At 38.6% G+C, this 23,615-nt stretch overlaps 1 protein-coding gene across 4 annotated transcripts in view; it reads left to right on the top strand.

The window, feature by feature from the left end:
* The window catches only part of Ap3s1 (adaptor related protein complex 3 subunit sigma 1), a 43,488-nt gene that overhangs the window by 4,816 nt on the left and 15,057 nt on the right, over positions 1-23,615 (top strand). For 2 of the 4 annotated variants that reach the window (XM_037197137.1, XM_037197138.1), the window contains exons 2-4: positions 6,925-7,016; positions 10,452-10,563; positions 15,672-15,704. In XM_037197137.1, the coding sequence (XP_037053032.1) occupies positions 6,925-7,016; positions 10,452-10,563; positions 15,672-15,704 (237 nt within the window). The remainder of the gene's footprint in view (positions 1-6,924; positions 7,017-10,451; positions 10,564-15,671; positions 15,705-23,615) is intronic. The other 2 variants (XM_028894131.2, XM_028894132.2) reach the window with 1 other exon arrangement.

The raw sequence follows: 23,615 nt of genomic DNA, 5'->3' as shown, positions 1-23,615 counted from the left end.
CATCTTTAAGAAGTTTTATCTATGCTTATTGGCTTCCTTTTAGTGACTTTTGACAATATGGCAGGTAGGATAATTAAATGCATTTTCTTTTTCATCTCTTACTTTTTCCCAGTGCTGGGGATGAAACCCAGAACCTTATGTATGCTAGAGTTTGCTGTACTACTTAGCTAAACTCCCAGGTACTTATTAGTCAGGTGTGGCACTCAGTTGCGTTCCCAGTACTCAACAACTACTAGGGAAACTGAGGCAGGTAGAGCACTTGAGCCCATGGTTTGGAAACAAGCCTAGACAACATAGTGAGACCCTGTTTCAAAATTCAAATCAAAATGAAATTTAAAAAGGTACAGTTATCAACAGTTCTGAGTAATGTGATATCAATATACAGTTATCAACAGTTCTGAGTAATGTGATATCAATACATATTATTGCATATTTCAACTTTTTAAAGAAAAAATTCCATATGATTTCATTTTAAAATATTTTTTAAAGATTCATTTTATGTGTAGAATTGTTTTGTCTACATCTGTGTATATGCACCATGTGCATGCTTGCTATCTAAGGAGGTCAGAAGGCGGCATCAGATCCCTTGGGACTGGCGTTAGAGATGGTTAAAAACTCCCACGTGGATTCTGGGAACTGAACCTGGGCCTCTACAAGACCAACAAGTGCTTTTAACCACTGAGCCATCTCATCTCTCCAGCCTTTTCATATGATTTGTTTTCCTTTAGCATTGGTTAAAATTCTTTGGGAGCACCTAACCTGGGTCTTACGTGATTGATGCAGAGGCTTCTGAACAGTTGCTACAGGGTGAGTAGTATAGCGTAGTAGTAGATGGATTCCAGCATAGATGCAGCCAAGTCAGTGACTTCTTACAGAGTGCTTCTTCATTTGCTTACTCGGCACCAAAATTAGTTATCTGAAGGCTGATTCCCCCCCCCCCCACACACACACAGTTCAGTCCAAATGGTTAGTTCCTGTAACCTAGAATTTGTCCCCTGCCCTGTCCCCTCAAAAAACAAAACAAAAACAAACAAACAAACAAACAAACCCCAACAATCTGGCTAGACCTACCCAAACAAAACCAATAATAGCTTTCTTTCGTCAGGATCCAAGCTTGGAAACAGATGAAGTGGTATTGTCAGAAAGCTGGAAACAGGAGTGTGTGTTGATTATGATGAGCAAACTAAGGGTTTATTATCGTCTGTTTAAGAAGAATCTTATTGTTAAGGCTGAAGAGATGGTTCAGCAGCTGAGAGCTTGTACTACTCTTCCAGAGGACCTGAGTATGTTTCCCAGCATTACTTGGTGACTCACAGCCTTCAGTAACTCCTGTTCTAGAGGATCCGGCGCCCTCTTTTGGCCTCCACAGGCACTGCTTGAATGTGATACACTAGTACACATAAAACGAAATAAATCTAAAAAAGCTTAAAAATGACCACCACATGTGTTAATGAATAGGAATTACTGTAATTTAAGAACACAGTAGGGCTGTGGAGGTAGCTCAGTAGATATAATGGTTGCCATGCAAGCATGAGAAGCCAGCTTCAGATCCTGAGTATTTGTGTGAAAACCATGTCCCCTATGTGCCTCCAATCCCAGCACCAAAGAAATATCCCAAACCAAGAAGATCTCTAGGACTTGCTGGCCAGCCATTCCAGTTGCTACAGGAAGCTCCATGTTCAGTGAAAAACCGTGTGTCAAAGGGTACAATAGTGGTACACATACCTTGGTAGTAGCCAACAGTTCTCTAATTAAACTAAACTAATTAAATCCTACTCAACAGGAGGGAGACCATGCCTGATATTGGAAACCTAGCTAACTGCTTATTTCTACTGAACTCATGGTCATTGGAAGAGAGTCTATAACCACTAATTTACTAAACCAGCATAATCTCTAGCAGCAGTCTATAAACATTTGTCCTTACAACTACAGGTAAGTGTAGTCTTTATCCAGAAAACTTCTTTTTGTAAGCAGACAGAGACCATTACAGAAAACCACAACCATTCAAAATGGAGAGTTGTGGAGCCCAGTTCCAGTGGGCTCCCCACTCTTAAGGTTCAGGGAACATTTCAGAAAGATTGTAAGAGCCAGGGCATCAGGGTTTGCTGTGAGATTATGTTTCTTAATAATACCAGAAGCTACACCCATAAAGTCTCACCAACATGATTGTGCAGATGTGAACTGAAGGATGACACCAGTGAACTGCCAGACTGGGCAGAGAAAAGCCCATGAGGTCTCAGCCTTACAGAAAGAACTAGAAGCAGTGGAGGCAAACTGATAGCAGGAAAGAGCCTTCCACAGGGAAGAGCGCACCAGTTTGTTGTCCGGTAGCAAATGGTCAGCCCTGAAAACACACATACAGGTAGCATTAGACCAACTGAACAGGTTATATTTAGAAATACGTGTGTATATACATATGCGTGTATGCATGCAATAACAGTTTAAAAAAAAAGACTGAATTTGAAGCAGAGCTGGGAGAGGTATATGGGAAGGTTTGGAGGGAGGAAAGGGAAGGAAGAAATGTTGTAATCAAATTATAATTTCAAAAGTAAAAAGCCTTTCCTATGTCTCCTTTCCAAGGCGACTACCTTTATCTGGTTTTCACAGCATTGTGTAAATAATGTGCTTTTGGCTAAGTTTTCTTTTGTAGACATTTCATGATCTATTTGGTTTTGTTATTGGAAATAATTATTTAGTTCTGACTTAGAACATCCGAGTCTCAGTCCCTCAAAGCTATTTCATACTTCGGATTGCATCACTCCTCAGTGCTCATATTAGTTTTTTATGTAAACTATCTTCAGCTGAGCCATGTTGTAAATTTTGTTTTGTTTTTTTTCCCTTCTGACATTTTATCTTCCTTAAAGATAATTGCTTTCCTGTTGAGCTAGCTTTTTAAAATTTACTTATCTCTAATATGTGTCTCTGCCAGTTTCCTGTTCGTTAAGAAATCTCTTGGAACCTTTTGACTAGGACCAGTTTGCACCAGTTGCTTGGCAGTCGTGTTTGGACTTTATTATCTGAGGGATTTCTCTTGCCTGTTCTCTGTGTCAGATCTTCAATTGCTTGAAGATCTTTGTTGCCTTATCATGGTGGAGCCAGGGACTTCTTGGGGAAAATGTAACAAGAAGTAGATTTTATGAGACCTTGCTGTTCTGAAAGCCTTAGTGTAAGTACATTGATTGAGATTTAGAATTCCAGGTCAGAAGTACTTCTTCCATGACTGCATGCTGTGCCACCTTTCTGTTTCCAGGGTTGGCTTTCAAAAAGTCTGCAGCAAGTCTGGCTCCTCCCTTTGTGTGTATGAGGATTTTACTGATTTACCGGGATGTATAGACTCCTGTTTCTGAAGTCTCAGAGCTCCTTGCTGTGAGACTGTTCACATCCATAGCGTGGGGTGCTCCATCAGGTCTTTCGTTCTAGAAGCTCTCATTGTCTACTGTAACCATTTCTTGGTTTCTTTGTATTCTGTTTTGATGCAGGAATTAAGCCCAGGGCCCTTGATTGTGCTCAGCAAGGGCTGTCACCGAGTTACCTAAATCCCCAGTCCTTCTCTCTATTCTGAGTCTGTAATCCTTCATTCTTCTGGACTAGTGTACATTCTTAAAATGTTGTTCTCTTTTCTTCTGTGCCTCCTCTCGTGTGTAGGCATTTTCCTGAAGTTTTTCTAGTTTATATCCTGAATTTGAAAGTTTCTTGTGTTACAATTTTCATGATATCCTTAATTTCTGAATTTTACTTGTTTCATAGTATACATCTCTCCTGAGTGTTTCATATACAGAGCTCAGACCCTGCTGTTAGAATTTGGAGTCTATGAAGGAAGTTCAAGTATGTTGTTTTAAGTATGTAACAGGAGTAGAAATGGTACCAAGGAGCATGGAGGTAGGAAGGACAGCTTTTTTTTTTTTTTTTTTTTCTCCTGAGAGTCAAAAGCAGGGTGCACAGAGTCCTGGAGTTTAGCTCAGACTTAAAGAGGTACTAATAGCAAGTGGGATGAACAAGGTGTTTCGAGACAGAGGCAGGGGACTGGAGGGAGCAGTGAGCATTCACTGTGGCTGATGTGTGGGTGGGGAGAAACCACAGGTGAGCAAACTCCACAGGTAGGTCCAAAGTAAATTTGGAGGATGTTTATGCTATGAAGGGGAATTTTGTGTATTAATTGTCAGTTTGGATTCATATTGGTGATTTAAAAAAAAATTTTAAGAGCCTGTTTTTAGAGCAGACAGACTTTTAAGCCCTTTTGTGCTCCAGTGACCAAGGTCTTCTTTCACCCAGCCATGATGGGGTTAGCGTTGATGAACCTGTGCAGTGGATGCTAGGAATGAGGGATGGAGAAGGATCTGTCCAAAGTCTCAGTCTGACATCATAAACTGGAGGTGGTTGGGGGCTGTGGAAACTAAGGACACCCAAAACTCTCTTCCTAGGATGCTCTCTAGGAAGTGGGGGTGTCACTTGCTTAAACTTTCTACCAGGAAATCCCTTTACCCCACCTTGCTATTTATTGCTGTAATATATTGATCTGAAAATACTGAATAACAGACAACAGACTTCTCTTGGGTCAAAGAGAGATCCTAGGACTCCCCGCCCCCCCCCACTTGCAGGAGCCCCAGGGGGCCAGGCTGGGTTCCTTCCATCTGCCAGTACCTGCAGAAGAATATCTATTTCATTTCACTGGAGTTGGAAAAGGGATCATGTCCTACTTTGCCACCCTTCCCAGAGCAGGGGAGGGATGGAGGCACACCGAGCTTAACTTGAGGTTGGAGCTGCAGCTGTGCAGCCTTCCAGTGTCATAGAGGAATCATTTACCCAGGACCGATCTCTCCGTTCAGAAGCTTGAGTCTTTATGTACAGAGATGAGAAACTGTTAGTTTATGATCTTTTCATTAAAAGTTTGATTGAAAACTAAAATAATTTGCATTTAACTGTTGACTTTTTTCTACCTAGTTGTAATGTGATTAGAGAATATAATTTTTGTGAAACCAATCCTTAATATTTGCTATTCATCCTTTTGGTTTTCTTATAGTTTAATTATGTTTTTCTTTGGCTCAAAGTCTCACTCTGTAGCCAGGCTATCATCTGACTTTCCATGTAGTCCAGGGTTACCTTGAAATTGGAACCCTCTTGCTTCAGCCTCCTACATACTTGGATTACAGGTGTGTGCCACTATTGCTGGCAATATTTTGTTTCTATGACCTGCAATATATGTGTCATTAAGCACTGTTTAGTTTTGCTTGGATTTGAATTTTATCCTAATGGAATGATTATGTATCATTGTGCTCCTTGCCCTTTCTGTTTCAGCTGTGGATTGAAGTGTGTCTCCCAGATTCCCATGCTGGAGCTCCAGCCACAATGGAATGGTATCTGGAGTTTGGGAAGTATTGAGTTTAGATGAGGGCGTGAGAGTGGAGCCCTCTGGTGGGAGTAGTGTCTTCCTAAGAGGTGCTGGAGAGCTTGCTTCTGCCCTGTTTCTCTGCCACATGAGTGAAAAAGAGCTCACCCACAGGCTAGGAGGAGAACCGTGCACCAGAAATGACAGCTGGGATCTTGATTTTTGGGCTTGTAGCCCCCAGACTTCCACAGAATAAGCCATGCATTGTAGACCCCCAGTCTGCCTCTTGCTGTTGCGAAAGATTGAGTCAAGGCACTTTTACTTTTCACATTATGATTTGGAAATGTAAATGGTAATGGTAAGAATATATCATAGTTTATCTATTCTGTGAATGGAGGATATTTGGATTACTTCAGCTTTTTTGTTTGTTTTTTTTCCGAGACAGGGTTTCTCTGTGTAGACCTGGCTGTCCTGGAACTTACTCTGTAGACTAGGCTAGCCTCGAACTCACAGAGATCCTCCTGCCTCTGCCTCCCCATACTTCAGCTTTGTAAAGGCCATTTTATAAGCGCTTTCCTGTTGTATATATTAAGAGTTTGTTATATGTATGCCATTGCTGACAATTTTTTTTTAACCTCAAAAAACTGGTTTCATAGGGGTCAGCAGAGTATGAGGAGTACAAGTGTTGATGAATGAAACTTGTGAACTGTTAGTGCTGCTTACCTGTGCACTGGCGGGCTGGGCATTTCTCTGCCCTGAAGTTGTGTTGAGTGTTATACCTGTGCCAGTGTGGCTCCCAAAGTGTTGCCGTTGTTCCTTTGACTGAAGTCACCGACTACTTTGCGCCTTAGCATCTTTGTGTTTGTTTGTGGACCATCGTATTTCCTTTCTTGTGAAGTTTCTGTTCATAATTTTGCTCACTTTTTTTTTTTTTTTTTTTTTGTTTTTTGAGACAGGATTTCTCTGTGTAGCTTTGTGCCTTTCTGCCTGGCTCTGCCTCTCGAGTGCTGGGATTGAAGGCGTGCACCACCACTGCCTGGCCTTTGCTCACATTTTTAATGACTTGGGAAGCTAGTTCTTTTTTACTGGGATAGGAATTGCTTGGTTGAGTTTAGAAAATATCTACTGAACCAATTCTTGGTTTGGGGTCTTAATTACATAAAGATGAGTAAGATGGACTCATTAACCTCAATTTGTATTCTATCAAGGTTCATTTTATCTGTAAACCAAGCTTCTCTATTGTCCCTGCACTCAAATATACTTAACTTTGGCTCCATGAGCTAATCTAATATTACTTCCCGGCTTAGTTTAGCCATCTGTAAAGCATCGGTCTCCGGCACTAGCCTGTGTCTGCTTTCCTCTTTCACCAGTGTGTCTGAGTGTTCCGGTTCTCTCATGGTAGTGGTAAACTATAATGGATTTTCCTCTTTTTCATCAAACTATGTTGGGTTTTGCTTCTGTAATCTGTATCTGATTTCCAAGGACCCTTCCCTTTTGTTTTTCCAGATTAAAATTACTATCTTTTATTTTCAAAATGTCTTAAAATGCTGTTGCACCTGTAAACTTGATCCTAATGCACATGAATTCTCCTTTCTCAGAGTGAAGATACGCAACAGCAAATCATCAGGGAGACTTTCCATTTGGTGTCTAAGCGAGATGAGAATGTTTGTAATTTCCTAGAAGGAGGATTGTAAGTAAAGCATTTCATGGGTATTTCTAATTTCTAGTGTGTGATAAAAGTATATACTACTAACCAGTTTATGATGAAAATTCCTCCTAATTAATTAAATTAGGTAAATTAATTGCTATCACTGTTAGGCATAACTCTGATCTATACACTTTTTAACATATTCAGTCTTTCTAAAAATGTCCCTCTCCCAGCCTTAATCTTTTTCCCCAGTTTTTTGTGTATCCTTCCAGGAAGTATAGCCTTAAAATATTTTACTTAGGAGATCACAATGTTCATTTGCATGTTGCTTTTTTTACTTAGTATTTTGTAAAATTTTGCCTATAAATCTATCTGGAGAAATGGAATTTATCTAGGAAAGTTGCTAGCTGCCAACCCTGACGACCGGAATCCGATCCCTAGGACCCACGTAGTAGAAGGAGAGAACGTACTCCAACAAGTTGTCATTTGACATATCTACACCCACACCCACACCCACACCCACAAATACATAAACGGAATAGATGTTTAAAACGTCTGAAACATCATTCTTTCCAATGGCTATAGGATTCCTAGGGTGAGTGCACATAAAAATTCAGATCATATCCTTTGTTTTATTATAAACAAAATCCAAGTCTGTTTTTCAAATCTATCTGTGTACCTAATATAACCCTAGTATAGATTCACCAAGTAGATGTTTCTATTTTTAAAATGAAAAAAAAAAATTAGCTTGCAAACTAAACAAATACTGTAAATATTTCTTTTTCTTTTTCATTGTTTGCAGCATTGGGAATTAAACCCAAGGCTTTGTGCATGCTAGGCAAGTGTTTTCCTACTGACGTGCATCCCAAACTCTAAATAAATACTTCAGATGAATGGATTCTGTTGAAAGCAGTTTACCTTCAAATATTTCCATAAATACTTTTTCCCCAGTTATATGAATAATACACTTAATATTTTCTCATTGGGAATTAAACTAAGTATCAGAAAAGCCTCATGAATGGTAAGATGCATATTGTTATTATATGTCAGGGCAACAGAACCCATTTTTGTCTGACCATATGCTTTTTTTTAATCATGTGGGAAATTTTCTTACATATCAGTAGCCAACTCGTCTTTAGATACATTTTAAAATGTTCTATCATGCTGTACTTCAACATGTAATGCATATTTATAATTTGTAGGTTTTGGTGTTAACCCCTCCAGACTCTAACTTAATGACCAAGACAGCGACTTGTTCTGCTTCTGTTCAACCTCTATAGGAATCTAGTCGTCTTTGCCATAGCTATTGCTTCTTTCTCTTAGCCTTTTACCTTATCTCACAGACTTCCCCCTCACGTAGTGCATTGCACAGGTAGAGTGGTGAGGACCAGAGTGACAGGAAGGGCCCTGTTTGGATAGGAATTATGCTTTGGATTGAGATTCTTTCCTAACCATATAAAAATAGGAAGTGGTTACTGTGCCAGAGATGATGTTCTGGTTTTGAACCTGGCTAGTCAGTTCCCTGGGTCAGATTGTTCAAATCCTTGGAACTTCATTTTCTCCTCTAAAATGAAATATTAGGTCTAAGAAGATATCAAAAATTAGGACTTTCTGTTTATTTTACATACTGTATTTCACCTCTGTACTGTCTAGTTTTTTTTTTTTTTTTTTTTTTTTTTTTTTTTTTTTTTTTTTTTTTTTTTGTCAAATTGACACAAATGAGTCATCAGAGAGGAGGGAGCCTCAGTTGAGAAAATGCCTCCATAAGGTCCAGCTGTAAGTTATTTTCTTCATTAGTGATCAGTGTGGGAGGCCCAGTGTGGTGCCATCCCTGGGCTGGTGGTTCTGGGCTCCATAAGAAAGCAGGCTGAGCAAGCCATGTGGAGCAAGTCAGTCAGCAGCACCCCTCCATGGCCCCTGCATCAGCTCCTGCCTCCAAGATCCTGCCCTGTTTGAGTTCCTGTCCTGCTTCCTTCAGTGATGGACTTCTATGTGAAAAGGGAAGCCAAGTTAACCCTTTCCTCCCCTGCTTGTTTTTTGGTCTTGGTGTTTCATCATAGCAATAGAAACCCTAACTAAGACTTCATACAAGAGTTTGTATCAGTATTAGACTTGTTTAAAGTGAAGTTGTATTTTCAAAGCCAACTATGGACTTGCTTTGTAGAGGTCCTTAGTTTCTCTGAGCATTAATCTACTTTATAACATGTTTTTCAGAAGCATGGTCTTTAAAACAAAACAAAAGACAAGCTATAGTGAAATTGCTGAGGTGCTTATTTCACCCCTTCAGGGAACAATTGTGACTGTTGTCATAACCAATTTCAGAATGTTTGAAGTGCACATACAGACTTTGAAATTAAATCCTCTCCAGACAAATAACAGCATAGTAAGAATCCTTCACCCCCCCCCCCACAAGATTATTTGTTTTTGCTCTTACAGGACAAGGAAGTAGTATGTACTTAGAGAAGTGGTTTCTATAGAGCTTGTAAGTTCAGTGTTATATTTATGGAATAAGAAAAATGCCACACCCTATATTGTTGTGAATATGCTCTTAGTTCTGATTGTATGTAGCCTAGTTTTAAATTATGTTAATGTTGAAGTGGTCTTGAGAAGGTAAATTTGGTATTATAAACTCTACTATTATACAGCTATAGTGTATTTGGAAATATATAAGATGCCTCAGATGATTCCTAAATTATTCTTTTAAAACTGCTGAATTCTAATCAATATGAATAAAAGTTTTTGATGAAAGAATTGAGTATTCATTAGCCCAGCGTTCTTACATTTAGATTTGAGAACAATGTTTTTAGAGAGCATCTGTCTAAAACTTAAGAAATAATCTTTTTTTTTTCTAGCTGATAATCAGTCTTAAGCTGTGTATTTTACTGTGACCTATGAAGTTATATCTTGTAAGCACTTGCACATACTCTGTGATCTGGCTTTTGCCTGTTCCTTCAGCCTCATTGTTTACTAATCTATTCTTGTCTACTGGCCTCCTGTCTCCTTGAAAGTGCATATTGTCTTGTCAGCCATTGCTACCTTACTCCAAGGTGCTCCTCTCTTCATTTTTCCGTGTCCCACCCCTAATGATTAGATGTCAGCCTAACTATTACTTTCTTTCTCAGTGTCCACTCTGAAGGGGTATGTCAGGACCTGCCTTGGTTCTCTGTGTGACACCTTCCCTTACCTATTAACTTTCTTGTCTCTCTTTTGCTATCAGTGCCTGACACACCGTACTTACCCAGTGAATACTTTAATGAATAACTAACTAAAATTAACTGGCTTCTTTTACTTGACATTTCTGAAGACTACAAAATTGCTGTCTTAAGTTTACTTAACTTCTGAAGTTTACTTGAATGCTATGCCATTGTTGCATTTTGTTTTATAAAAGGTTTTAACAAATGCAAATTTGCTTGAGCTAATGAAATGTTCTGTATTTTGTTCCCTACACCATTTTAATTATTTTGTTTTGTCATTTAGATTAATTGGAGGATCTGACAACAAACTGATTTATAGACATTATGCAACACTATATTTTGTCTTCTGTGTGGATTCCTCAGAAAGTGAGCTTGGCATTTTAGATCTAATTCAAGTAAGTTAACAGTTGCATCTTAACTACCTTTAATTAGTTTTTTTTTTATTATATTTTTATAAACTTAAGATTAAAATTTGGTGAAAATATTTTGTTAAGAGTGTTCCATAGTTGATACTAGATGGGTATGCTGTGGCATATTGCCTGACATAAATCATGTTAGAGGAAAGATTTATTTTCCTTCATAGTTCTGGAAGTTTCAGTCTGCCAGCTGATCCCATTGCATCCAAGTCCATGACAAAGCAGTAGTGTAGTGGAAGAGCATGGCAGAGGAACACTGTTGTCCTCATGGCAGCTGGGAAGCAAAAGGGCCAGGGACAAGATAAACATTTCAAAGACACCTCCAGTGGCCCCTTCCTCCAGCTAGGTTCCACTTCCTGATAGACTGTTTAGCTATGAACTTGTAAGTAGATTAATTCACCTAGAAAGACAGTGCCCTCATGATCCAGTTCAAACCATATCAAAGGATATAGAAACTAATCTGATGAGGACTAATTACAACTAATTTCATCATGCCTTTTCTGTTCCTGTGAGTTACTGCAAGGAGCCCAAGATTGTGAGTGTTTCTGCGTATGTCCAAATCTGACCCTAAAGACTTCACTTTCCTAGTCTCCTGAAAAGCTTTTGTAATGTCCATAGAACTCAAGGTCAGTAGTAAGAATGCTGATGGTTGAACCTCATCTGTTAACACTGCTTCAGTTCTTGAAGTTCAATCTTGCTTCTTCGTCATTGCCTTCAACCTTCACAAGTAATAGGTTGTGTGTGTGTGTTTGTGTGTTGTGTGTGTGTGTGTGTGTGTGTGTGTTTGCTTTTTCATATTGTTGAGCCTAGAGATGTTGTATTTGTTTCTTCCAGCATATTTTCTTTTAAAATGTCTCTAGATTCCATCTCCTGTTATCAGACTAGTCTTCCTCCTACATATTTAGTTGTATTTATCTCGTTGTACCTCCCATGCCTTGAGGATTTTGTCAACAACTGTCCAGTGTTGGGGATTTTCCTCCAGTTGCAAACTGATAAGTTAACCTAGTTTAAAGGATGGCGGCAGAAGAGGAGACAGAGACTTCTAGAACTATTAACAGCAAAAGCATTATCCACAAAACATCCCAAACCATACTAATATTTGCCTGTACTAGTTCTCAGTCTCAGAACTAGTGAGAGTCTCAAAACTGGCTGTGAAGAAGCTAGGTGATGCCTGCACCCCATTAGCTCATCACACAGGTGGGGGATCCCCGGCTTAGGGAGCTGAAATTCTTTATAATGGGTAAATCATATCTGCTCTGGGGAGGATGAGATTCTCTTTAAGGGAAAAGGTAAACTTGTCCTTTCCTCTGGAGGAAGACACTATTTTTCTAAGGCTGTTTGTCAGTGTGACAGATTTGAAAAGATAGTCCAAGACTGCATGTGTGAAAGTTCTTGGGGACTTCGGTGCTCACATGTACAGCATTCAGTAGCCCTGTGTCTTCAAACCTGGAACGACACTCCTTCAGAGTTTGCCTTCTGCCCTAGCTTTCTGTTCATGTGTAGACCTCGTTTTTATACAAACTGCAAATCAGACTGTTATCTCAGTTTCAGTTTCTTCTCAGCCGCCTTCATATCTTTCCATGTTTCTGTTTCTCTTACTCTAGGTCCATCTGACATATTTTTCATTCTTGCTGATCCTACCTGTGATGGGGGAATGTCTTTCTGTACACTGTGAATATGTGTTGCTCTGATTGGTTGATAAATAAAGCTGTTTGGCCAATGGCAAGGCATCTTAGAGGCAGGTGGGAAATTCAAAGGGAGAGACAGAAAGAAGGCAGAGACACCAGCCAGCCGCCCAAGGAGCAACATGTAATGGGATCAGGTAAAGCCACGGAACATGTGGCAATACATAGATTAATAGTTATGAGCTAATTTAAGATATGAAAGCTAGCTAGCAAAAGGCTTGAGCCATGGCCATGCAGTTATAATTAATATACGCCTCTGTGTGTTTACTTAGGGGATGTGAGTGGGAAAGATTTGTGCAGACCGCCAGCAGGCCAGGACACAGAAAAGCTCCGACTACATACCTGGGTCTCTCTTGTCTTTATTCAGTTTAGATTCCATGGGTAGTCACAGTGTGCATAGCCTTCTATGCACTTAATTCCTGGCCTGTGCTCACATGTTTGAAAGTATGTAGAGGAAAGGCACAATCACATTTACTGCTCACTTTAGATCACTGATCTCAGGAAGTCCTTAGCTGTCCACTGATCATAGTTCATCTCTGTGGTCCATTTTTTTTTTTTTCACCCTAACGTCACTTCTTCAGAACTAGCTAGACCTCACTTCCTAGAGCACTAACAAAATAGAAGCAGTCCGAAGAGAATGTTGGCAAGCTCTTGCTATCTACCTACCTGTCTGGGTGTGTTCTATAAGGGCTACCCTCACTGTGCTCCTTTTATAGTAGTTTTCACTTCTTCTTGCTCCAGCACCCTCTCCCTCCTCGTATCATTTCATCCTCTCTTCTAAATTGTTCCCTCAGCCAACACTATGCTCTCTCACCTTTACTCCCCTTCTGTCATTGATTTAATTTTTTTCTCTCCTTTGACAGCAAAACATTTGTTAAAAAAGGTAGATCTGAAACCCCTTTGCCCCCTGCACTTTTGTTGCTGAATTGCAAAGGTCTTAGCAGTCTTGATTCAGATGCTTCACTCTTGATGAGTACTTTCTCTACTTGATTTTGAGGATAGTTTTATTGACTGGTTTTTGTCCTACACCTTTAGTTACTTCATTAGGGCCTCTCCATCTCACCTACCTCTAGTTGTTAATAATGTCTGAGGGTTCTGTCTTGAGTATCTTCTTTTTGTTGCTTTATTCCTTTGCTAAGGTGATTTGATCCAAATACTATCTGTGTATTGATGGTACCAAATTTAATCTTTAGCCCAGATCTTTCCTTTGAATAACTGACTGTGAAGCCCAATTTTCTGCTGGACGTCTCCACTTGAGTATTATATGAAGATCTCAAGCTTCCTGTCTTCCAATCTGAGGTAGATCTGAAATCTGTATTTCCTGTAGTGTTTGTTTTATTGTTAGTAACAGCTTTACTCTTCCAGTGTAGGAGGCAGATCCTGAGTACTTTCTTGTCCTAAGGTCTCATTCTCTGTGCCCTGCCTCCATCTGAAGTCAATCTTTGTCTGACCACTTGCTACCTACCTTCTTCACTGTTACCACCTGTCCAAGCTACCACACTTACCTGTATCGTGGCAGTTCCCTGGCTGGTCTCCCTGCTTCCACTCTTTTGGGTCTTTACTAAGTACATCAGCCAGAAGCCATTGCAGTATGCCGCATATCACACCTTTTATTCTAGACTCTTCCTAACCTCCTCTTGACTAGAGTAAAAGCCACATTTGCCCATTTGTTAGAGGCTACCCTGGAGCCTGTGTGTTCTAACACTCACCCTGCCCCCATTGCTTATCTTCCTTCTGTCCCCTTCTCATGTGCTTAGCCTCTTGCTGATGTAACAGGCATACTTCTGTTTCACAGTTGGTTCTTGCTGACTTCTGTACCTGGAGTGTCCTTTCATTTGATACCCACTTGGCTGGCTCCATATCATTCTTCCAGATTTTGACCTAGATACTACCTTTTCAATATGGAAATCTCCAGCCATGCTTTTTAAAAAAATCCCCTCTACATTTCTAACATCCATCTGCTGTATTTTTTTCCATAGCACCTGTTACCGTTTTATATGCCGTATGGTTGACATACTTTATTATCATTTACTGCTAATAGAATAAAAGCTCTATGAGGACCTAGAAATTATGTTATTTATTGGCTTATCTACCAGAACTATATATTGCATTGCATTATTTTTGATTTATATAAGGAATAGTAGGTCTTCAAGCAATAAATGTTTGATGAGTGAATAAATGAATGAATTTAATGCCCACATACAGTATATAGCATAAAATAACTGACAATAAAGCCCAAAGGCTAATTAGAATAGTTATATAGAAAATAAAATATATCACTATATGCTATTGACATTTTCTTATCTGAGTTCTGCTTAATGTGCTAATTTGTGAGAGTCATTAAACCCTCTATATGTACTGAGGACTTTTATGTTTTCCGTTTATATGCAATACCATCTCTAAAAGCTAAAGGAAGAAGAAGAAGAAAACTTTAACTTTAAAAAGGCAGTTGTGGGCCAGAGAGCAGGTAAAAGCACTTGGCGTACAAGCTTGCTGAACAGACCCACAGTGGAAAGAACCACACCCATGAAGTTGTCCACTAACCCCATACACCCATGTGGGTGGGCTGGGGCAGGCGGGCGGACACACACTAGTGAATAATTCCTAAAAATTTAAATGTAATTGATGCAAGTAATTGTATCGGATCAAGATTATCAAGAGGAAATACACAGAATTTTTTTGTTTGTTTGATTTCTATCTGAATAGTGCACAGAGATGTGGCATCAGTAAGTTGTAAGCTGGGAAAAGCTGCATGTAAAAGATTTCTTTTTCAGTTGAGTTACGGCTTTTAAATCTGCAGGAAGGAAGCATCCCTGGATTTTAAATGAGAAATTACTGAATGACCAATCTTAGAAATATAAGTAGGAAGAATAAAGCTTTTGGTATTTTAACTGTTAATAAGTAAAAACAATAAATGATAGTGGAGCTATTAGTATATCACTTTATTCTTAAACCTGTAATTCTGGGTTTTTGTTTGTTTGTTTGTTTGTTTTAAGACAGATTCTCATTAAGCTCACTTGATGGAGTCATGCTGGCGTTCATTATGTAGTCTTGACTATAGGTAGGTCAGGCTGGCCTGGAACTCAAAGAGATCTGCCTCATGGGTGCTGGGATTAAAGGTGTGCACTACCATACTTGACAAGTCTGTAATTCTTTTTTGTTTTAAGATGTATTTTATTTTTATATATTTGTCTGTACGTGTGCATATGAGTACCCAAGGAAGCCAAAAGAGTGTTGGAACATCTGGAACTAGAGTCATAGGCACTTGTGAGCTGCCCAATGTGGATTCTGAGAGCTGTACTAAGGTTTTCTGAAAGAGCCTTATGTGTTCTTAACTACTGATCTATCTCTCCAGCTCCCAGATCTGTAGTTTCTTGCACTGAATTTTGAGTATCTTGGCAGGTATCAGTTAAACGAAATCACAAAGTAATCATGGTAAGCATTTGCTATGTGTCTGTTTCTCCCTTCTCCCCTCATTCCTTTCTTCCTTAATTGGTGGTGGTGGTGGTGGTGGTGAAAAAATGATAATTTTAAGATAAACCTATAGGATAAAGTGAATATAATTTTAAAATAATATTTAAAGCTCTAAGCAGAGATTTCAAAGAAGGTTTAAGCTTGCAATAACTGACTTCAGATGCTTGGTTGTTTGTCCTTTTAGCTCTGAGGACCACTGAAGAATCACTATTTTGCTTCCCTGTGTACTTTCCTAGTAAAGAAAGAAAAGACAGTTTTTGGTTTTATATGGCTTGGTAACAGAGAAGGACTGATCAGGGCTATATGTTGCATTACCTTCTAACTCAGTTCATTATTACACTTACTAATTTATTTGATATACAATTATAGTTTTATTCTAAAACTTTGTATTTCTGTAGAAAATAATTGTCGGTGCTTTCTGTTTCTCTGTTGTCTGTCCATGGCTGAAGAGAATGGTAAACACATGCCACATTTAAAGTGCTGGTTTTTATTTACCTAAGCTAGCCATTCATTAGAGTCTCTAGAGTTAACAAGAGAAGGAACTCCTTTAAGATTCAGTCTGCTTTATTGAGAAAGATTAAAATGGATGTGAATTTGCTTAGTGGTAAAGAAGTACTCTGTGCTGGCATGCTTTAGGTTTTGATGTTGTGGCCTATCTACAGAACAGCTGTTGCGTCTTGGAAGGGAGTTAGAGGAGGAACTGTCAGAGGACAAGAATTGTACGTCAGAACTAAAGTCATTCTGTCATGTGCTTTCGGAAAAGGAGAAATGTCTGTTGTGTTTTGCTAATGTTTTTGGCTTGATTGCTCAAACATTAGTAACTTTAGTGGTGATAGGATTTGAATTGTGTGTGTGTGTGTGTGTGTGTGTGTGTGTGTGTGTGTGTGTGTGTGAGAGAGAGAGAGAGAGAGAGAGAGAGAGAGAGAGAGAGAGAGATATTAAACCCAGAGCCTTACATGTGCTAACCATGTTCCACCCTGATAATTTGTTTTATTTTAGATAAAGTGCAGAAAAGAGTATTTCAGGAGAGTCGTATCATTTTGCTTATTATAAAAGCAGACTTGGACTTAGAGGAACTAGAGAGATGGCTTGGTAGTTAAAAGGTACTCTTGCAGAGGACTCAGTTCAGTTCCTAGCACCCACCTTCAGTGGCATACGGCTGCCTGTAACTCTACCTCAGAGGGGTCCAACATCCTCTTCTTGCCTCCTCAGGCACCCACACAGATACACACTCAGATACAAAATAAAGTAAATATACAAAAATAAAAATAAAATTCTAAAGATAAAAAAGCTAGAGCCGGGCAGTGGTGGCGCACGCCTTTAATCCCAGCACTCGGGAGGCAGAGGCAGGCGGATCTCTGTGAGTTTGAGGCCAGCCTGGGCTACCAAGTGAGTTTCAGGAAAGGCGCAAAGCTACACAGAGAAACCCTGTCTTGAAAAAAAAAAAAAAAAAAAAAGAAAGAAAGAAAAAAAAGCTAGAGCTATTTTTATAAGACCTTTGGCATATTACAGGTCAGCTTACTGTGTTACCAAAAAAAGAAAAGTTGTGTAATTTACCTAACAGGTAGTGAGTCTGTCATTACCTTAAACATGTTCGTGTCTTTGCTCTTGGTTACCAGTTGTTTTATTGCTTAAGAGGGAGCACTGAACGTGTGTGAGCCAGTTGCCATGATAACGTGGTTGAGTGAACAAAGATGAGTTGAGTAACTCATCATTTTTGCTTCTGTTTCATCAAACAGCTATTCAGAGCTTATTTAGAACTGATTTTCTCAATTGTTTTCACCCTCTGGTTGTAAGACTACAACTCTAATGTAAAAAAAAAATCAAAAGTAGAAAATGAGAACCCTAGAAGAGCTGAGAGACCCATTTGTTTTTGCATGTTCATAGAGGATAAAGAAAACATCAGAATATCTCTTTATAAGCATATACTTGTAATTTTGATGTTTCAAGTGTTAAAAAGAATACTATTCAAATAATCATTGAAAAGCACATTGTGTACGAAGATTTGGTGTTCTTAAAGTATGCTTGTGTTTGACTTTATGTGTTGTGTAAAATCTGGAAGAAACATTTAAATACACTCTGTGGAGTTGATGCCATTATGTCACTCACTTGAACAATAGCTTCTATTTCTCTGTTTTAATTGCTCCTAAGTGGATAGAAAGAGTAGCCTTTTTTATTCCTTTTTAAATCTTTGTTTGTTTGTTTTTGAGACAGTCTCTCTTATTAGTCCAGACTGGCCTCAAACTCACAGAGATCCTCCTTTGCTTCCTGGGTGATGGGATTAAAGGCGTGCATCCCCATGCCAGGCCTCTTTTCTATTCTTGATATATACTATTCTAATGTGATGACTTGATATGTAATAGCTGGCCTTAAGAGTCTTTTCTGTTGCTGCATGTGTACATTGGAAATGTTAAAATATTTACACAGTAAGAACAAGTTCATTAAATATTAATGTAGGTTGTTTGAGTTATTTATAAGCAGTCATAGTATCCTCAATTTGTGTATTATGCCACACAGATAATGGAAGCATGATAATGAATAATTCTACATTTCTGCTGTGGTTTTCTATATTGCATTTAGCAATACCACAGCATTGACCTGGTTCATTTGTAGTGAAAAAATTGAGTTTAGTTAGGAAGAACCATGGTGTTGGGATGTGTGTTTAACTTAAAGCTCCATGTGTAATATTGGCTGTAATCACAGCACTGCTAGACTAGCTTTTGTGAGGTCATTTCACTGTGGATGCTGCGTTAAATTAGTATAGTATTCATGCAGTTACTTAATCTCTATAGATCTCTGATTTTTTTTCTATAAAATGTACTTCTTTTGAAGATGCTGCTTATAGAGCTGATAGGGTGGTTAGAAAGGTCAGTGCGTTCAAGCAGTGTGGTATCTTGTGTTAAAAGTTCAGGCTCTGCCGTGTACTAGGTGTATAACCTTTGACCCTAATTTTCTTCTAATGGTGCAAATAATGTTGCCAAATAGGTGTGAACATTGGAAAGATATTCTGTATAATGCCTGTGATGTTTCAGTTAACTTTTCATCAAATCATATATTTATAAGAAAGGAATATAAAGGCCGACTTAATACACAAACTGAATTGATAATTCTTTTTTTCTGTCTTATTTTTTAGAAACATTTATACATCTTTTCTCCTATATGCTGTATAATGTCTTGGAATGAATTTTACAAGGTGACATACATCATAAGAAGGGCTTAGCTGAAGAGATGGTTCAGCAGTTAAAAACATGTACTAGTCCTACAGAGGAGCCAAGTTCAGTTCTCAATGCACACATCAGATGGCTTAAAACTGCCTGTGACTTCAGCTCCAGGGAATTGGACACTCTCTTCTAGCCTCTTCAGGCACCGTACACACACACACACACACACACACACACACACACACACACACACACACAGTTAAAAATAAAAAAAAATTTAAAAGTAGTAGACTTAATTGGTGCAATTGATAAGCAAAGAATACTGAGCTGAAAAAGATCTTCTGATCTTCCCTTTATCCTATAGTGAATTATACTGAAGTGAATGTTACTGACCTATGGAATTGCCTTTTGCCATGTGCTAGTGGAGCCATCCCTGCCTCCATCATTTTCCTCTTTTACAGTGAGGGTGGCTTGAAAGCGTTCTTGTTAGTGGGTAACAGATACGCTTTTGAAAGCTAGGCCTATCCAGGTTTAGAAACCACTTGTTAAAAGATTGGGAAAAACCAACTACCCAGTATCAAAGCACTGTGGATAGTTGCAGTCCTCTGTTGAGCTGAAATCAACCTCTGGTCACATAGGAAGGTAAGTTCCCATACATTTCCTTATGGAGACAGGGAACACTGGCCTGCAGGCTTCCATTCTGAGCAGTCTAGAGGAGATGTTTCAGGAAAATTTTGCCTTCTACATTGTTAGTCAAAATAGTTTAAGCTTTCCATTTTTAGTGGAAATATGTATATGTATGCATGTATGTGTATGTGTGCATATGTTTGTAAGAATATGAGTGAAATATGTATGTGTGTGTGTGTGTAAACCAGATGTTTTTATAAACACTTTAAGTTAGAATTGCTCAGATTCCTTAAATCTCTTTCCTGTCTTGTTTTCACAGTTGAAATGTATATTTTTCAGTAGTTAGAAATGTAATGATCACTTAGATTTTACATTTTACCTGTTCAGATTGATGATGTCTGGTTCCCTAATCTACATACTGTGTTGCAACCTCGATCCCTTGGAAGACGTCAGACCATCAGATTGATAGAGTCACAGTAGAGTAGTATGAATTTAGGTCTTAGCTAATGTAACAGTTGTGTAACTTTGAGTAAATTACTTAGCTTCAATTTTTTTTTTTTTTTTACAGATTTCTATAACTGCCTAAGCACATATCTCTCTTGCTGAATTTTATACTAGAGGTACTGAATATAAGAAGCCTGCATGGAGTATAGACTATAAAACATCTATCATTACTACTTCCAGTAACTAAAGCACTTAGGCAAGACATTTTGGGGCTGGAAACTACCAAAGTTTATTTTCTTTTATTCAATGAGAATTTCAGAAAAACATGAGCTTTTGTTACTTTTGTTGTTGATTTGGACATAAGGTAAACTTGTTGCTTCCTGGTATAGAATGGTTGGTTTTTAAGGTAAGAATTGGATGTAGAGGAGAGTGCTCTTTGAGCATAATTAAAAAATTTTTTCTAAAAATTCAGAAACTATTTTTCCATTTATTGACTGTCTGTACCTGCACATAGTAGCAGGTGTGTGCATGCTGCGGCATGTGTCTAGAGGTCAGAGGACAACTTGCAGGAATTTTCTCCTTCTCCCGGTGGTTCCCTGGGTGGAGCTCAGGCCATCAGACTTGGTTTATGAGAGGCATCTGTACCCCTGAGCCATCTTGCTGACCTTGTAAAGATGTTTTTTTTTTTTTTTTAAAAAGTTGAAATTATTTTATACTTGCAAAAAGTGTCCTACATAGTACAGAGAATTCTTATATACCATGTATGTTCACTCAGACCTCCTGAATTTAACATCTTCCATAAATACAGTATAATTATTAAGATTAGGGAGTTGGAGTCATTAGCCTGTTCCTGAAATCCTGATTCTCTGGAGACCAAGCAGGAATTTTGAGTTCTAGGACAGCAGCTTGGCTGTAGAGCAGACAGTGTCTCAAAAAGTAAAAAGATGCTGGGCGGTGGTGGCACACGCCTTTAATCCCAGCACTCAGGAGGCAGAGGCAGGCGGATCTCTGTGAGTTCGAGGCCAGCCTGGGCTACCAAGTGAGCTCCAGGAAAGGTGCAAAGCTACACAGAGAAACCCTGTCTCGAAAAACCAAAAAAAAAAAAAAAAAAAAAAAAAAAAAAGTAAAAAGAAACTGTCACAAAATAAGGAAATAAGGAAATGAACATAGATACACTACTTTGTGAAATCTGTACACCTTGTTTACAATTTGCCAGTCGTATTTTTAATGTTTTTTTTCCCAGAGGTGGACTCAGGCTGTGTCTGTAGTCTTCACGTCTCCTTAGTCTACTTTTGTGTTGTTTTAAAACAGGGTCTCACACAGTAGCCCAACTAGCCTGGAATTCACTGTGTATTTCATACTGGCCTTAAACTCTTGACAATTCTCCAGCTTCCTGAGTGCTATGGTTACAGGCATGTGCTAACACCTATCCCTTTTTACTGCATAACATGCCAGTTTAACTTTTTTACTTCATTATTTATAATCCAAACCAGTTGGATCCATTTCTCATGGATTTTAACAAAAGTTCCTAAATGCAGACAGAAAATCCTTTCTTAGCCTAGAAATCCTAAGAGGTCTGCCACATAAGTGCTATTGCTTGGGAATGTTGTATGACATTTGCTTTTATCTTTCCTTGAGCACGTTTTTATTTACTTATCTGTGTGTATTTTAACAGTAGCCAAGGTGTGCAGTGCTTTCTTTCATGAGACATTCTAAGTACTCGATAGTTACTCATTTTATTATTATGACAGCCTTATAACATAGGAATCATTATTATGTCTGGATGGAGAAACTGAGGCTTGGTGCTAAGTAGACTGCTCCAAATTTCTGAGTTAGAGGCAAGGCTGAGTTTTGAGTATAGACATGCTAATGCTTGTGTTCTTAAGTGCACTTAGGAGCCACACAACATCATTTCCACTGAATGCATGACAGTTGTCCCATAATGGATTTTAAAAAGTCCCTGTCACCCAGTGAAATCATAAACCTTATCATGTTTGTGGTGATGCTGTTGTAAACGGGCTACCTGCATTACCTGTGTATAGCACACAGGTATAAATATACCCGATAGTGCCGAACAGTGGTGGTGAAAGTCTTTAATCTCAGCAGAGGCAGAGGCAAGGCAGACTTCCGAGTTTGAGGACGGCCAGGGCTACACAGAGAAACCCTGTCTTGAAAAACCAAAACAGTATGCTGTGTCCCATCAGCACCAACCTTATAAGTTTACTATTTACTATATCCCTTAATTGCATTATTTTCTTTTCTGCTTGATCTAAGGGGGCTTTGTTCTTGTTGGGTTTTCTGTTTTTACTGGGTCTCATGTATCCCAGGCTATCTTGTGCTCACTGTATAGCCAAGGATGACCCTGGACTTCTGATTTTCTGCTTCTGTCTCCAGATTGCTGGAATTATGGAGGTATACCACCACACCCAGTGTATCCAGTGCTGTAAGTCAAACCCAGGGCATTGTGCATGCTAAGCAAGCACTCCACCAACTGAGCTGTGTTCTCAGCCCCTAATCTTAAATTGTCCTTCATCAGAGCACTAGGAATAGTAGTTTGCATTATCTCTGTGTATAACACAACCTACGTGTGGTGGGCTGTGCCATTTCTGTGTAAGTACATTATGTGATGTTTGCACAGTGACAAATCGTCTAATAACATTTCTTAGGACATGTCCCTTTGTAGGGAGATGGTGGGAGAGTTTAAGTCTCTGAAGACTAAGCTGTCTTGTAATAGCTGCTTCTTAGCCTGTGTATGATATAGACTCGCAGATTTTTTTTAAAGATGAAACAAGGATGTTCTTGTAAGAAGAGAAATGGGGCCCTGTTTATATGTGGATGTGTCACTTTCCTGATTATGTCTATCATCATTAAACTGTCTGAGTACTAATTTGGTATTTTTTTTTAAGTTAAAATATCCTTTAGTAAAGTAAAAGCAATTTATCTCCTAGTAGCCTTTGAATTCCTTAAAGGCAGAGGTTAAGTCTTGGGTTTTATATTCTTGCCATGTAAGACACTAGCTCTAAACTTTATACCTTTTTTAAAAAGTGAGACACAAGGGGGTGCTGTTTATCATATTACTTCTAGGTCCTGATTTTTTAAAAAAATTATTCTTGGGAAATTATAATAGGATGGTACTTTTATTATTATTTATGATCCAGAACCTCCAAGAAATAAAACAATCTTTGTGTATTTTTTGCAGAGAGATTTATGCTTGTGTGATAGAAAATAACTTTTGTGCTCTGGGTTTTCTAATTATATAAATAAATTTTGCTGAATGAAAAGAAAATTGTGAATTGTTTTTTGAAGAGGGTCTGAATTTTTCTAGTCACACTGAATGCTTGAATGGCTTATATGTAAATCTTAAGAATTAGTTTTATAAACTGACTATATAGTCATTATAACTATATAGTTGTTGGTGGTGTTCATCTATTTTCTGAGATTTTCGGAGCTGATACTTTTATCAGACATGAGAATCACAATCTGTGCCCCAAATCAAGTCTGGCCACCTATCCTCAGAAAGCCAATTAAAGGTGTAAAGTAGAGAAGAATGTATTCAATGTGGCTACGTTGGGAAGAAGAACAAAAAGATGTTAACCCTTCCAAGTCAGAAATAGACTAGGGTTTTAATAGAGGCAAAGGA

Source organism: Peromyscus leucopus, chromosome 19, assembly GCF_004664715.2.
Source record: "Peromyscus leucopus breed LL Stock chromosome 19, UCI_PerLeu_2.1, whole genome shotgun sequence".
Classification (NCBI taxonomy): domain Eukaryota; kingdom Metazoa; phylum Chordata; class Mammalia; order Rodentia; family Cricetidae; genus Peromyscus; species Peromyscus leucopus.
The sequence above is the reverse complement of the archived record's forward strand: the minus strand, read 5'-3'. Positions and strand labels throughout refer to the sequence as shown.